The 13,616-nt window shown below is 42.6% G+C and overlaps 1 protein-coding gene across 8 annotated transcripts; it reads left to right on the top strand.

Annotated features, from left to right (window-relative positions):
* The first annotated feature begins 687 nt into the window (after positions 1–687).
* LOC100276564 (uncharacterized) lies at positions 688–12,902 on the top strand. Of its 8 annotated transcripts, none has more exons than XM_035960483.1 (10): positions 688–978; positions 1,367–1,792; positions 1,968–2,104; positions 6,125–6,238; positions 6,322–6,390; positions 7,536–7,650; positions 9,937–10,097; positions 10,171–10,300; positions 10,733–11,875; positions 11,953–12,883. In XM_035960483.1, the coding sequence occupies exons 2-10, from the start codon at positions 1,478–1,480 to the stop codon at positions 11,956–11,958; spliced, it is 2,190 nt and encodes a 729-aa protein (XP_035816376.1). In that variant the 5' UTR covers positions 688–978; positions 1,367–1,477; the 3' UTR covers positions 11,959–12,883. The 8 variants fall into 8 exon arrangements, with proteins under 8 accessions (XP_035816376.1, XP_035816373.1, XP_035816375.1 ...); XM_035960482.1 differs by adding an exon at positions 1,100–1,151 and having other exon boundaries at positions 751–978; positions 10,733–12,902; XM_035960481.1 differs by adding an exon at positions 1,052–1,151 and having other exon boundaries at positions 751–978; positions 10,733–12,902.
* The last annotated feature ends 714 nt before the right edge of the window (positions 12,903–13,616 follow it).

Raw genomic sequence — 13,616 nt, 5'->3', positions numbered from 1 at the left:
ATCCAAACAACGTAAAGGAAATGGAAAACGTTACCAGGTTTATCCAAACAATTGGCGCTTTTCATTTCCATGATAATAGATACCACTCTTATTTAATTACATTAACGTTACCATTATAAGTGCTCAACCAAACGCTACCTAAAGTATATTTTGTTAGGACATGTGAACTGTTAAAGGAGCTATAAAATATACTTTTGGTTTTGTGATATTGTTTTCATATTTTAATTATTTGTAGTTTAATTTATTTTATTACCAGATTAATGATTTAAATTGTACTTGTGGATTAAAATTCTAGTTATTTAAATAAAAATTGGAATTCACTGAACGGATTGTTGTATGATGAAAAATGCATGATATCAAAGCATATTGCTTCATAAAAATCATGTATATCTAGAAAATCCATGTAGTATTGAAAAATATAACGTTTTTATTATGTATAATTCAATATCACCATAACACCCCTAGGTTCTATCTAGAGATATAATATATTTAGAAAAATAGAAAATGATCAAACCATGTGATTAAATTGAATGTTTCTAGTTTCCCGTCTTTATGTCTGAAATTCTATTCTATATATAGAGCGCGACGCAAACGTGCGCACCCGTACATCCACGTCGGCAAAAAAAACATGTGCGCAAGATGTTCCATCAACGGACGAGATTTCTTCTCAGCCTCCCGGGCTGTTGTAGATGCCTAGAGAATTCTAGCCATGTGCAGTTTATAAAAAATCAACCGTTTTCTAGAAGGGTCTCAATAGGCATCGCGTGCCTAGCGTCGGCTACCGCGACTGCAGCGTCGGCGGCTGGGACCAGCGGATGTGCGTTCCTCTCTCTAGAAGCTCCGTCCGTCTTCACAGCCTTTTCCTCCCAACAACGCATAATATTAGCTAGGGTTTCAACGCATCTGACGGCGGAAGCTAGGGCGTCGCCACCGTCAATGTCTTGGCACTCCCGCTCTGTTCATCAATCGCATCGACAGGTAACAGTCCATCATCTCCGTATCACCTCCTTGGATCCTCCTCTGTTCCGTGACTTCCACAGCACGCTGCCAGGAGCCCTATCCTCAATCATGTCTTTCCCGCCGAGCTACACACCTTCAGGAGCCCATCCCCTCCTCCCTCAAACGACGCCGGGTGACAAGCAGGAAAAGTAGTAATGACGACATGCTTCCAAATCACTTTCAACAGTTTCTTCTACTTCTTTTTGTTTGCCTTATGATGATTATCTACTGTCAGTTACTCAGTTTTATGATTTGACTAGTTACTTTGGTTTGTGGAGCTGGATGGAACAATCTTTCAGGGTGCTTCACCATTAGATTGTGCTTATATATTGAGCTGAAAATTTAACCTATATATGTCCTGTTTTAGGTGCTCCATGATTCTCTATAACATCCGAAATAAATTAGGATTAAAGCAAGAATAGGAAGTTATTCAAAACTCAAAAGTAAAGGGTTTCCGGTCTTCCAGTTAAATGACCAAATGACCTGTAGAATGACAGCAAGCAAGCAAAATAAACGGCAGACAAATTGCACCAACTCAGAGCAGTGCAGGCCAGGGAAGAAAGCAAAATTTGACACATCTCATTGTCTAGTAAGTTTGAAGCCTCATATCAGTCTTAAATGGGATCAATATCTGAGGAAAGTTGTGCCAGAGAAGGAACAAGTTGGAATTTTGTGGTCAGACTTGGCCCCTTTCATGGAAAGCCAGAAACACTGTTCAGGCCTTGCTGATGTTATGTATGTTCCTCCAGAGATTTTCTCTCTTAAGAGCCTGAAAGGTGTGCTATCCTATGAGGTATACCTAGCTTCTTACCTACAATGTTAACTTCTGAGTTTATTTACCATGATCTGTTTTCATTTTATTTTCTACCATTGCCTTTACTTGCTAAATTCTTTATTTTGGTAGCGTTAGTCTGATATTTTATGCTATTCTGTTAACTATACATCAACAAACCTTGTCCTTGATGTAGGCATGGTCTACATCTCTTACAGAAGCCGAGAGAAAATTTCTCATACAATTCCTTCCAAGCGAGACTGATGCAGAAGAAAATGTAAAATTGTTGCTTACGGGACAAAATCATCACTTTGGAAATCCTTTCCTTAGCTGGCAAGTACTCTGATTTGATTCCTGTAGACCCATTTTTATTTTGCATTCTATGGATTTAGATGCATGTAGATGTGCATACTGTTTCCTTTGTTGTGGTTATATTTTGTTGTGAGCTGGTTGTCTTTGTTCTAGGGATGAAATGTGGGCCAGGTATTCTTGCCCATCTGTCCGACGAGTTTAAATCTGTTCATATCTGAGCCTAGATATTCAATGTCCTTTTCAGATCCCAGTTCATATCCGAATTCGGATATTCAATGTCCTAGATTCGGATCCGGATATTCAAAGTCGGATATCTGATATGTATACATATTATTTAGTATCTGATATACATATGCACATAGCCTCTTGAGATTTGCCCATTTTTATTTCCATCCCTCCATCCTATCCCCCCAATTTTTTTTTTCTCGAACACGCAGGAGAGCTGCGCATCAATATATTAAGAAGAAAAGGGGAAAAGACCCCGAAACAGACAGTACAACAGTACAACACACACACACACACATAAACACACACACACCGAACCCACCTAGCCAGAAAGAACATCTGGAGCAGGGGCAGGGACAGAGCGTTTGTCAGCTGACAAACACCCCAACACTAAAACAGAGAAAAACTAAACCGCCCGACTTTGAGCTAGGAGGTAAGAAAAACCCTTAGCCCTAGCCAAAGACCACAAGAAAGCTTCCTCCCTGGCCAGCCGAATCATATTGCTCCTCCCAAATCATATTGCTCCTCTTGCTGCCTGAGCACCTTGAGCTCGGTGGCGTAGCCATTTTTGATGCTGAAGATGGGGTTGAGTATGCGTTCTGCATGCAACCATCAGGGATGGAAATGGAAACATGATGGTGGAGAATATTTGAGAGACATGATGGAGGGATGAAAATGGAAACATGATTAGCTTAGGGGGCTAAGGGGGTATTTGGTTCCCCTAAATAAAGTTTAGTCCGTGTCTGTTGGAGCTGTGGCTTCTAAGAAGGTATGAGTGGTGAGGAGAAGGGTGAGGCTCTGGACCACGACGTTTGGGCGCCGTTGTCCTAGGATTAGGGCTGCTGGCTGGAAGGGGTGCGGTACTGTTCACGGGATGAACAATACCCGCGGTGAATAGTAGACACAGGAAAAGGGGAAGCCGAGCAAGATGATTTGCTTGCTTAATCTTTCATTGACTGAAGGGGTACATTTATAGGGCTAAGATAGCAGCCGTCCTTATCTAATATCTTAACAAACCAAATCCTTATATATCTAAACAAACTCCTTATCCCTATCCATCTAAACAAACTAACTGATACTTATCTATCTAAACAAACTAACTGATTTTATTAGGGCTACTAGGCTGTCGGTCATAACATCTCTCCCGGCCTCCAAAAACAGCTCGTCCTCGAGCGGGAAGGCATGATTACAGGGGTGAGGGATCTTCCGCCGCAGCCACTTCGTTGTCGTCGGCAGTCACCTCAAGGTAGAAGAGGCGTTGGCAGTGATGGCCTCGTACAAACGGCTCATCGCAGTTGTAGCATAGCCCTTGGCGCTGTCGCTCCGTCATCTCTGCTGGGGTGAGGCGCTTGAACATCGGTGCTGCCAGGGTGGAGGCAGCAGCCGATAGCCCGGCCGGTGATGCCGGCGTTGAGGATGGCGTAGCCATTATACGTGTAAAGGGCGGAGGCACACGGCCGTCTGAGCCTTGTTGGCGGCGCTCGTATGCTCGGGCGAGGGCCATGGCCTGTTGCAGGTTGCCGGGCGCGCACAGTTCAACGTCCACCCGGAGATGCCATGGCAGTCCCGCGGTGAATAGTTGGGCCTGTTGGTGCGGCAGCGGCACGGGCTCCGTGTGGCACAAGAGAGCTAGGAATCGATCCTGATAGTCCACCGTGGAGCGGAACGGCAGGCGTGCCACCTTGCCCAACGTGTTCGTGCGCAGAGGAGGCCCAAAACGCTGCTGGCACAACGTCTTGAAGCGCGACCAGTGTAGTGTGGGCTTGTCGCGCCGTAGCATGACGGACCACAGCTGTACAACGCACGTGAGATAGTACGTGGCCATCCAGACTTTATCCACCTCCGGCGTCCCTTGATTGTAGCTCTCACAACGGGACAGCCAGCCAACATGATCCTCTTTGCCGTCGAATGTTGGAAAGGGAAGGTTGTGGTGGTGCTGGTTGGGAGGGTTTTGGTGCGGTGGGTAAGCGGTAGGTATGGTGGGGTTCGGAAAAGCCTAGGATTGGTGATGGGGAGTGTGGGAAGGGTATCTGATGGATGGGTATGGGCATGGTAGATGTGGGTGGCAGCAAGGCTGAGGTTGGCGGTGGAAGGTTGGTTGAGGTGGATCGGAGTGGAGCGGCTGTGGTGATGATCGGCGGTGATGGTATGGGTGGCGCGGCGGGGTTTGATAAGGGAGGTATCCCGCCATAACCTGGCATGCCATATGGGATGGAAGTAGGACTGGTGGACGCTAGGGGTGGTGGTGGTGTTGGCGGCCTACTGATCATTTGAGTGATGGCGGTGGTGAGATCGGCAAGGGCCTTCGTCATGGTGTCGATCTTTTGCTCTAGCGCTGTGTTGGCGGAATTGGTCGCGGCAGCAGATGCGACATCGCTGGTGTTGTTGTCGTTGCCTGGCATCTCTGATACCAGATTGTTGGAGCTACGACTTCTAAGAAGGTATGAGTGGTGAGGAGAAGGGCGAGGCTCTGGACCACGACGTTTGGGCGCCGTTGTCCTAGGGTTAGGGCTGCTGGCTGGAAGGGGGTGGTACTGTTCACGGGATAAACAGTTCCCGCGGTGAACAGTAGACACAGGAAAAGGGGGAAGTCGAGCAAGATGATTTGCTTGCTTAATCTTTCATTGATTGAAGGGGTACATTTATAGGGCTGAGATAGCAGCCGTTCTTATCTAATATCTTAACAAACCAAATCCTTATCTATCTAAACAAACTCCTTATCCCTATCCATCTAAACAAACTAACTGATACTTATACATCTAAACAAACTAACTGATTTTATTAGGGCTACTAGGCTGTCGGTCATAACAGTGTCACATCAGATGTTTGGATGCCAATTACAAGTGTTAAATATAGTCTAATTATGAACTAATTACACAAATGAAGACTAAACAACGGGACAAATTTATTAAGCCTAATGGATTAATTAGGCTTAATAAATTCGTGGTACACTACTGAAACTAGGTTTTAACACTATGGGAACGAGATTGTTCCCACATTCCTGGAACGGAATGAACGTTCCTAGAACAAGGAACGTGGCCAAGTCCCACGTTCCCGGTTTCTAAGCTCATATGTAGCTCAAGTGACCAGGAATCCACGCTGGCATTGTCATGCAGGACGAATTGGCCTCCCGAAGGGGTATATGGACCTAGGGTACACCAGTAAACAACATAAGTGGTTCAGAAATGCATTTTTAACTCCTGAATTTAATTCAATGTTCTGAAACATGGTACTTAATAACCTTATAATCCAGTCCTATCTAACTTAATTTCCAAGCAGTCATTCCCATGGGATTCAGGGCTGTTGCTAAAGTGTCAGAATTTGCTGCACATGTGTGCTAGCGCTATTGGACAGTACACATGGACCTCTCTGGGCCGCCTTTAGGGCATATTAGTCCATGAACCGAATAAAAAATATACTTGCACTGCTACATGTCGAATAGCAACATTCAAATCTTCTCAGATCAAACAGCAAAGCCACTGATGCTTTTGACATGACATTCTATGGACACTAATCATTGGCTCATACCATTTAAAGCTGATTTACTGCCTGAAGGGTTCCATTATCCTATGTTGAGGTTGGCCCCTAATATATACACATCAATGCTCTCATTCAGTTTATCCTTTTCTTTAAACCTACTGGGACCTTTTCTCATTCAGTATAATGTTGCACTAGAATATACCATACTGGGACCTTTTCTTTAAACCTACTCTTGTACCCCTAAATTGTCCGTTGATTTTTCCATCAGTTTGTCTATGGTACTGTTTTATCTCTTGCTATATTTTTTTAGACCATTGATTACATTTTGAACTATAGGTCATCTTCTCTTTGCTATGGTGATATTCATCCGGATGCACTACTTAACAAGGAGAAGCACATAAAAAAGGATGAGAAGGCATATCATGTTAACTTGCTTAATTACCATTCCAAGTATGCCAAAACCAGAACAAGCCTATTATTAGTTTGCCATCTAGATGATCCCTTGTGATATTAATTGTATAGTGACTGTGCAGCATGGTTGAAACCTTGAAGAGTTGGAGGAAGAGATGGCTAAGTTGCGGTGATACAGAGAATTTGTTCAGGTTGGGCTTGCTTAAATTATTTCTTTCTTGACTCCTGGGTGATGCAATGATTTATTTACTTGTTCTGCTCTGGTCACTACACCTTTAAAGTGTGAGTTTCGTTGTGCGTCGTCCCCCTCATGCATCCAGCAAGCGTCGTCTGCGCTCCCCACACGCGCCCGCTAAAAATCCAAAAATAGAGCGCGCTCACTCGGGTTCGAACCATGGTCACAAGGAACAAGCGCTCAGTTCCTAACCACTACAGCTTGTGTTGGTTTGTGCTATATAAAGAATAGATATTGTAAATATCCCATTTAAGCAATGTCTACCTATATGATATATAGAAACTGTAGCGATGCACGGGCAACTAACTAGTTTTCTTTAATATAGGGTTGAATTGGTTACATAGTTTGCTTTATTTCGTCAAATTCATTCACATTTCAAAATTCAAGTCTGCTGGTGCATATGCTGACCCAAGCTGACTTTGACTGTAGCGTGGAACTCATTAAACCTTTCTGAACCCTATCCATGCAATACTACTGCATGTGCAATTAACGAGTATGATTACTGTTTTATTTTTTGTCTGAAGTGTCCTTGTTTGTTAGTCTACCATTACTGTTTCATTTTTGTCTGAAGTGTCATTGTTTGTTAGTCTACCATGGTATTGCCTATGACCTGTATGCAAGACCAACATCTTAGGTTATGCCTTTTTGTGTCTCCAAGAGTTTCAGATGATTGGTCCATCAAGTTAGAATATGCATTTGTTAAGGAAGTTGTTTGGAAAAGTCTGCTGGTTGGCACGTTGCATGTAGCGTCACCTTGAAGTCTTGGATGTATAGTGTTTAAGTGCTAAAGTGTCTCATGTTTCAGTTTTCTGACAGGTCGTATGGACACTTTCAACTGATTTCTCTTCAACACTAATGAAATTATTTTTTCATGTAATATTTGACCATACAGGTCTATTATTACTTAATTGTTGTATTTTCTTTTGAACTTTGAGGAGAATATCCAGTGCAAACCCAGCGTTGCTAGTGGTTCAAAATTGCAAAACCTACACTACTATACTTCTATACTGCATTCTGAAGAGCTAACTCAATTCAAGACGAGAACAATGAATTTTTATAAAACTTGCTAATTGATAAACGTTGTTTGTTATGCTTTTACAGGGATAACCCTAGTAATCAGATGCAAGGAGTTATGCAGCTGAAAGCTACTAACAGTGGAATGCCCATGAAGGTTGCACAAAGAATCGATGTTTCAAAGTTTATGTCATACATCAAAGTAAGATAGCTATCTCATATGAAGGGTAACAATGACTTTTGCTCAGCTTTGGTTACCAAGCTTCTTTAAGAAAAGGGCATCTAGACACATTTATTCCTGCAATTTGTAGCCTGATTGTTTGAGTGCCAAAATTTGGTTGCCAAAACTTAGGCCAGTCAAGATTTTGGCAGCCATTTGGTTTGGTACCACAATTTGCCAATATCTCACAACTGGCATGACATATTTTTGGCTAAGTTTCGACATTTTTTTCTTGCCAAATTTTGGGCCTGATGGGCCTGATTGGGTTGGCCACCAAAATTTGCCATGCCCAAGATTTGGCAAAAAAGGTTGCCAAAACTTGGGTAAAAATATTTGCCTTAGATTTGGCATGCACCAAAATCTTGTCTTGCCTAAGTTTTGACAACCAAATTTTGGTCATCAACCTATCAGCCTTGGCAAATTTTGGTAGCCAACCAAGCAGGCCCTTAGTATGGCTGCCAGCTAAGAGGCACAAATTGATTCCTCTGTGTATTTGCGCTCCTTTTTTTCTCGAAAAACGCAGGAGGACTGCGTTTTAGATATATATTAAGAAGAGAGAGATAAGGGTCTAAGAGACCCAAAAAACAACAACGCACTCCCTATGGAGGCCAGTAACACTCGTACATGAAAGGATCTATAAAAACACCCACACACACACTGCCTACAGCAACCTATGCAGGGGGGCAGCCAAGAAGGAGAGCCCTTTTGCTCTAGCAATTTCCCAGCCTCTTCTTTCCTCATCTGCATGCTCCATAATCAGAGGAAGGCTGGGAGACCCTCCATAAAAAATGACTTGCGCTCCTTGTCCACACAGTTTTGAAGTATTTTTGCTTTTACTTTTGAAATGTGGTATGATGAACTGACAGCTTCATACGCTGCTTGTTGTCAGTCCATGTCTCACAATGTGCTATCAACTTATTGAGTGTGCACTCCATTATCTCACATCTAGATTCTGTTATTTTCCATAGATCCTGTTCTTTTTTCCAACCTGTTACTTTCTTACTTATCTGTTACCTTGTTTTGTAATTGTTTTATGAACAACAATGTGAAGGGACATGCTAATGTGCAAATGATGTAGAACCGAGTTAGAATTTCCCAAATCAGTATGCATCATTGAATGTGATTACGTGACACTAATGTGCGAAACTGATTTATCAACAGTGACTGGACTGTTCATGGCAGCTTTTTTTATGCCTGACTATTACTTTGGTGTCATCACCTGTCTAAATTCCGTGGCACTTTTGACTTTTCAGGTTCTTAAAAGTCATTTTTCACCACCAATATTGGCAAAACTTATATTAAAATATATTGTAAAACACTCCATTTGTAGGATTCCGAATAGCAACATCTATTTCAGAGTCTATACAATGACTTTGTGATGCATTTTAGGTAGTGTTTGGTTCAAGAGTATACCAGGACAGCCATTCTATTCCAGTGTTGAGGTTGTTTGGTTCGATTCCAAGTAGAATAGAGCCACTCCAATTTAAGAATATTCCTTGAAGATACTGCATCTGATGGCTCCGCAAAATCAATCGAACCTAACGGCTCCCGAGCGGCTCGTTTCTCACTGGTTCTCTTCTCCCTCCCTTGCCCACCCAAGCCGACGACTTCTCCCTCGCACTGCTCATTGTGCGCCATAGATACCCGAAGCAGAGCTTCCGTTGCCCCGTTGTAGCCACTCCGAACGCTGCAGCGCCCAACCAGTGCCTCTGCCGCGTGGAGCAGAGCAGCTTCCGTTGCCCTCCTTCTCCGGGTGGAGCGCCACCCCTGCCATAGCGCTGCTGTCCGCCATTACCGGCGTAGCCGCTGGCTGAGTCTGGGCCGAGCGCTGGCTGTTCCTTGCTCGGTGTGCCACAATGAAGAAAGGTTGTTCCCTGCTCGGTGTGCGGCAACGACGAAAGGCATATGGGCAAGAGACAAGGCTCTGATGAACAGTGATAAATAGTGCACTTTAATCCTTTTCTTTTTTTTCAGAAATCAGCTGGATGTTTGACATTTTTGACATTTCATAGAAATTCACACAAAACTCTTAAAATAGAAAGTTCAGTTTTGTTGAACTCTAAAACCAAACACAGGATGGAGCCGTTCTGTTTTACTTCATCTTGGAACCAAACAAAAAACAGAGCGACTCTGTTCTGACTGCCAAACACAGAACAAACTCGTTCTATCCTTAGAATCTGGAATAGAGCCGCTCCATCCAAATAAACTCCGGAACCAAACACTACCTTACTGAATGCTGTGGTACCTTTGCTTTTGCAACCTTTTCAGGTTAGTAGAACACAGCTCAACCATATAAAGAGACTGAAGCAATCTGGGGATGGTATTCAGACCAAGCATGTTTCACGTGTAATTGGCGGCCTTGATAAATCTCATGTGAAACCTTATGGAGCTTTATTAGAGGATGAACAGAGGAGACTGCGCGAGCATTGGTCAGTAATGCTTACTTTAGCATGTATATCTTTTGTAGATCATTTTTCTTATGAGGAAGTATTTACGTGACAGGCTGGAAATGTCTTGCAATGATTTACCTGCTGCCTTTGAGGTTCTTAGGGAAAGGAAGGTGCTGATGGAGAAATCAATAAAGTTATTAGGCCTTGAGCTTCAGCAGAAGAATGTATCTGTCTTGAGAAAGGTTCGCTGTGACTTGTCCTTCAATTCTTTTTCTTAAGTCTCTAATTTTTGTCTTGAGGGAAGTGATTTACTTGAATGTGTAAAAAATACAGTGGATGAGAATACCGTTGTATGCTTACTTCTGTTATGTATCTTCCCCATTTACAATGTATCATAGCATTCGCCACTATAGATGAGAATACCATGACTATAAAGATACTGAATTGTAATAGAGGCATCTAGTATGAAAGCCATAGGCAGTATTTCATTATGAATGGTGAATTGCCCTGCAGTGTTATCTTATTTGTATAAGCTAATATATTGTCACATTTTTGTAAGTATACTTTGTTGTAATCTTCATAATGAAAATAAATTCTTATAAAAAACAATCTTAATTTGTTTTTAATACCCAATAGATGATTATGGTTTATTTATGTTTGTTTATGATGAGAAGGCAGACCAGTTAACAGACATAATGAAAGGGCTAGGACAACCTGGTGCTAGTGAAAATGATGGTACCCCAGTTTTTCAAAATGACCAGGTAGAATGCTCACCCCAAAGTATATTGCAAGGTGGGCATGTTCAGAGCACATCTCTTCACCATCAGGATGATGAGCAGTCTGTTTACCATATTCACCGTATGAATGTGGAAGATCATGATCTCATGGTAGTCAGGGGTATAGACATAACTAGTCAGAGTGAGAAAAACTCTGATGTGCCAGATCAAAGTCGTAATGGTATCAGCTGCGTAGATAAAGGCATTTACTGCTGTGCCAACAACCCTGATAAGCAGAGTGATGTTCTCATGGACATCAAATTATGTAAAGGTGGACTGGTTGTTTACAATCCTGACTGCAAAAATACGCAACTAGAAGATCTTGATGGAGTTTCTTACAAAGGTCCATCAGTTCATGCTTGTGACCAAGATCAGGACCTGGAAAGCATCGGCCATGCTGTTGTGAACCACAATTGTCACAATAGTCCAAATATTTCTTCGGAAATGAGTCATCCGACGACGAACGCTGTAATTGACCAGGAAACTGAGAATGTTATGGAACCATCTTGCAGTTCTTCACAACTACCTAAGTCGTCTGGAGAACAAATGCATGTGGAAGATTTTCTGTATCTAAATGACCAAGCAGCAAAATTTGAGAAAGTCAGTGGGCAGTTGGCAGGCCCTCTTGGCCCTCCAGAGAATATGATGTATAATGACTCAGGTGACTTGCAGATTAAACAGACTTATCTCTCTTCAGGACAACATTTTTCTTCAGTTTACTTGAATAATGGCATTTTAAGCCATCAGCAACCTCAACTTGCCACACCAGCTTTTGCTTTGGACAATCCAGCATCATTTATTGAGCCTTTCTCAAATCTGCAGAGCAATCGTCAGCCCGAGACAGAAAAGGACATTGGAGCAGTCTTCTATCCCTTTCGACACGCAACTAACATCAAACAGTCAGCGAGTTTGCATTGTTTAGTGAATAAAGGCTTGGCTCAATCTGCTTCATTTCCCAGGTTGTTGCAAGAGCGGCATCAGTTAATCGATCAGAGTGACAGTGACCTCTATGCACAACCTCATGAGGATTACTGCACAGATGTGAGTTGTCCAACTAAAGTGAACCTTCATATCTCCGAACAGCATTCTTATACTGCTTTTGCTTCGATGGATCATAGGTATAACTGGTTCCCCGAGGGCTGTCAGTCACATAATAATAATGATAATCTGTTGGGGTTGCAGTCAGGTAACTTCTTACCCCAGGCCTTACCAAGTGGAAGCAGCACCGATGGAGCTCTGTTCAGCACCGCATCCCAGTACAATCAGCCATCAGTACACATGGGACATGGTGGGTCAAACCGCAGCCAACTCATTGAGCCAAGGAATCAATTTGGCCCACCTCAGAATTTTCTTTCTAAGAGTCAAGACACAAACCCTATGTTTCCGGATATGTATGGCTTCACCCAGAATATAGCCAGTGGCACAAGCAGTCAGGTAGCACCTATAGGGTCTCTGGATTGCTCACATTGGACAAATTTCATACAACAAAATTCTGGAATGCCGTCTGACTTTACAAACAGGCCATCTCGAGGGCCTTGGACCAGATAACTCTATGACACCCTGGACTGGATGTACTAGATTGGTTGGTTTTAGGCGCCACCTAAGTTGGTTAATAAGGAAACTGGGGCAGGTTGGAACAGAATGTTTTCCAGCATCCATGACTTATGTCATGTAGTGGTTTTGATCTGTTTGAATGGTGTGGTTTCAGGAATTGCTTTTGCACCATACCTGTCTGAACGCAAGCGCTGGGAATCTGGAGTCAAAGCTGAGGATTCCCGCTTTTGCTGTCTTGCCCTGCTGATTTTTTTTTTATTTTGATAATAAGCTGTGCCCCAGTTTCCATGTGTAGTCTGCCTATGGTGCCCTCAGCAAAACATGATGCTGTGTTGTTCTCAATTATTTTGTTATTTTTTTTTGGGTTGACATGCCAGTTATATATGAAGACAAGATATGTATACCAGTCGGGATGCCATTTTAGGTATCAAGAGCGGGCAGTTCGAAATGAACAAGTACCTTTCCTTTTGGTTGGGAGGCACTAGGATTTCTTTATTCAGGCGTGTTTACATTCCGTTTGATTAGTTGGCCGCACCGTTTCGTCCTAAGTCACTTAGTGTATTGACTTTATCTAAATGTTTGTTTGGTTGTCTGTACATAGTGATGTATAAAGCGTATAGCGTAGATTTAGCGTTTGATTATTTCAAGTTGAAATGATATTTGTCATGATCAATACATATCACTAAAGATTGAGTTTTTATTAACCTTTCGTTATAACCCTATATTAAAATAAATCATTTTGAGACATTTTGGCTGTATTCGCTCATACGCCAAAAACACCAGCTTCCCGCTGGCTTTGTTAGCTAGTTTCCCGCTGGCTTTGTTAGCTAGGATCGCACGAGCGTGGCTGTCCACGCCCACTCAACCAATCAGGTGGATTGGCACAAGTACGAGAACCATATTTTCTCATGATATTTTCATTTTACAAGGGAAATTAAAATTAGTTCATTTTCTCTTAGGAAAATAGATTTTTTTTTGAAAAATTGAGCTTCCCAAACTAGCATTTACTATCAATAGAAACACAGTGAGATTCTCGGTCTCGGAGAGTGGCCACGTTGTTCGAACTCTCACGAGGATGTCCTCCTCTCGTCTTTGTCTCTCACCCCTTTGGATCTGTTGTCATCGCTTTGCTGTCGCTAGGGCTATATAAAATACTTGTGGCTCGATAACTCACTCCACTCGTTAGTAGCTTGACTCGACTCGTTTGAAATGAGTTGTAAGCTAAGCC

Source organism: Zea mays, chromosome 7, assembly GCF_902167145.1.
Source record: "Zea mays cultivar B73 chromosome 7, Zm-B73-REFERENCE-NAM-5.0, whole genome shotgun sequence".
In the NCBI taxonomy this organism is placed as follows: domain Eukaryota; kingdom Viridiplantae; phylum Streptophyta; class Magnoliopsida; order Poales; family Poaceae; genus Zea; species Zea mays.
The sequence above is the reverse complement of the archived record's forward strand: the minus strand, read 5'-3'. Positions and strand labels throughout refer to the sequence as shown.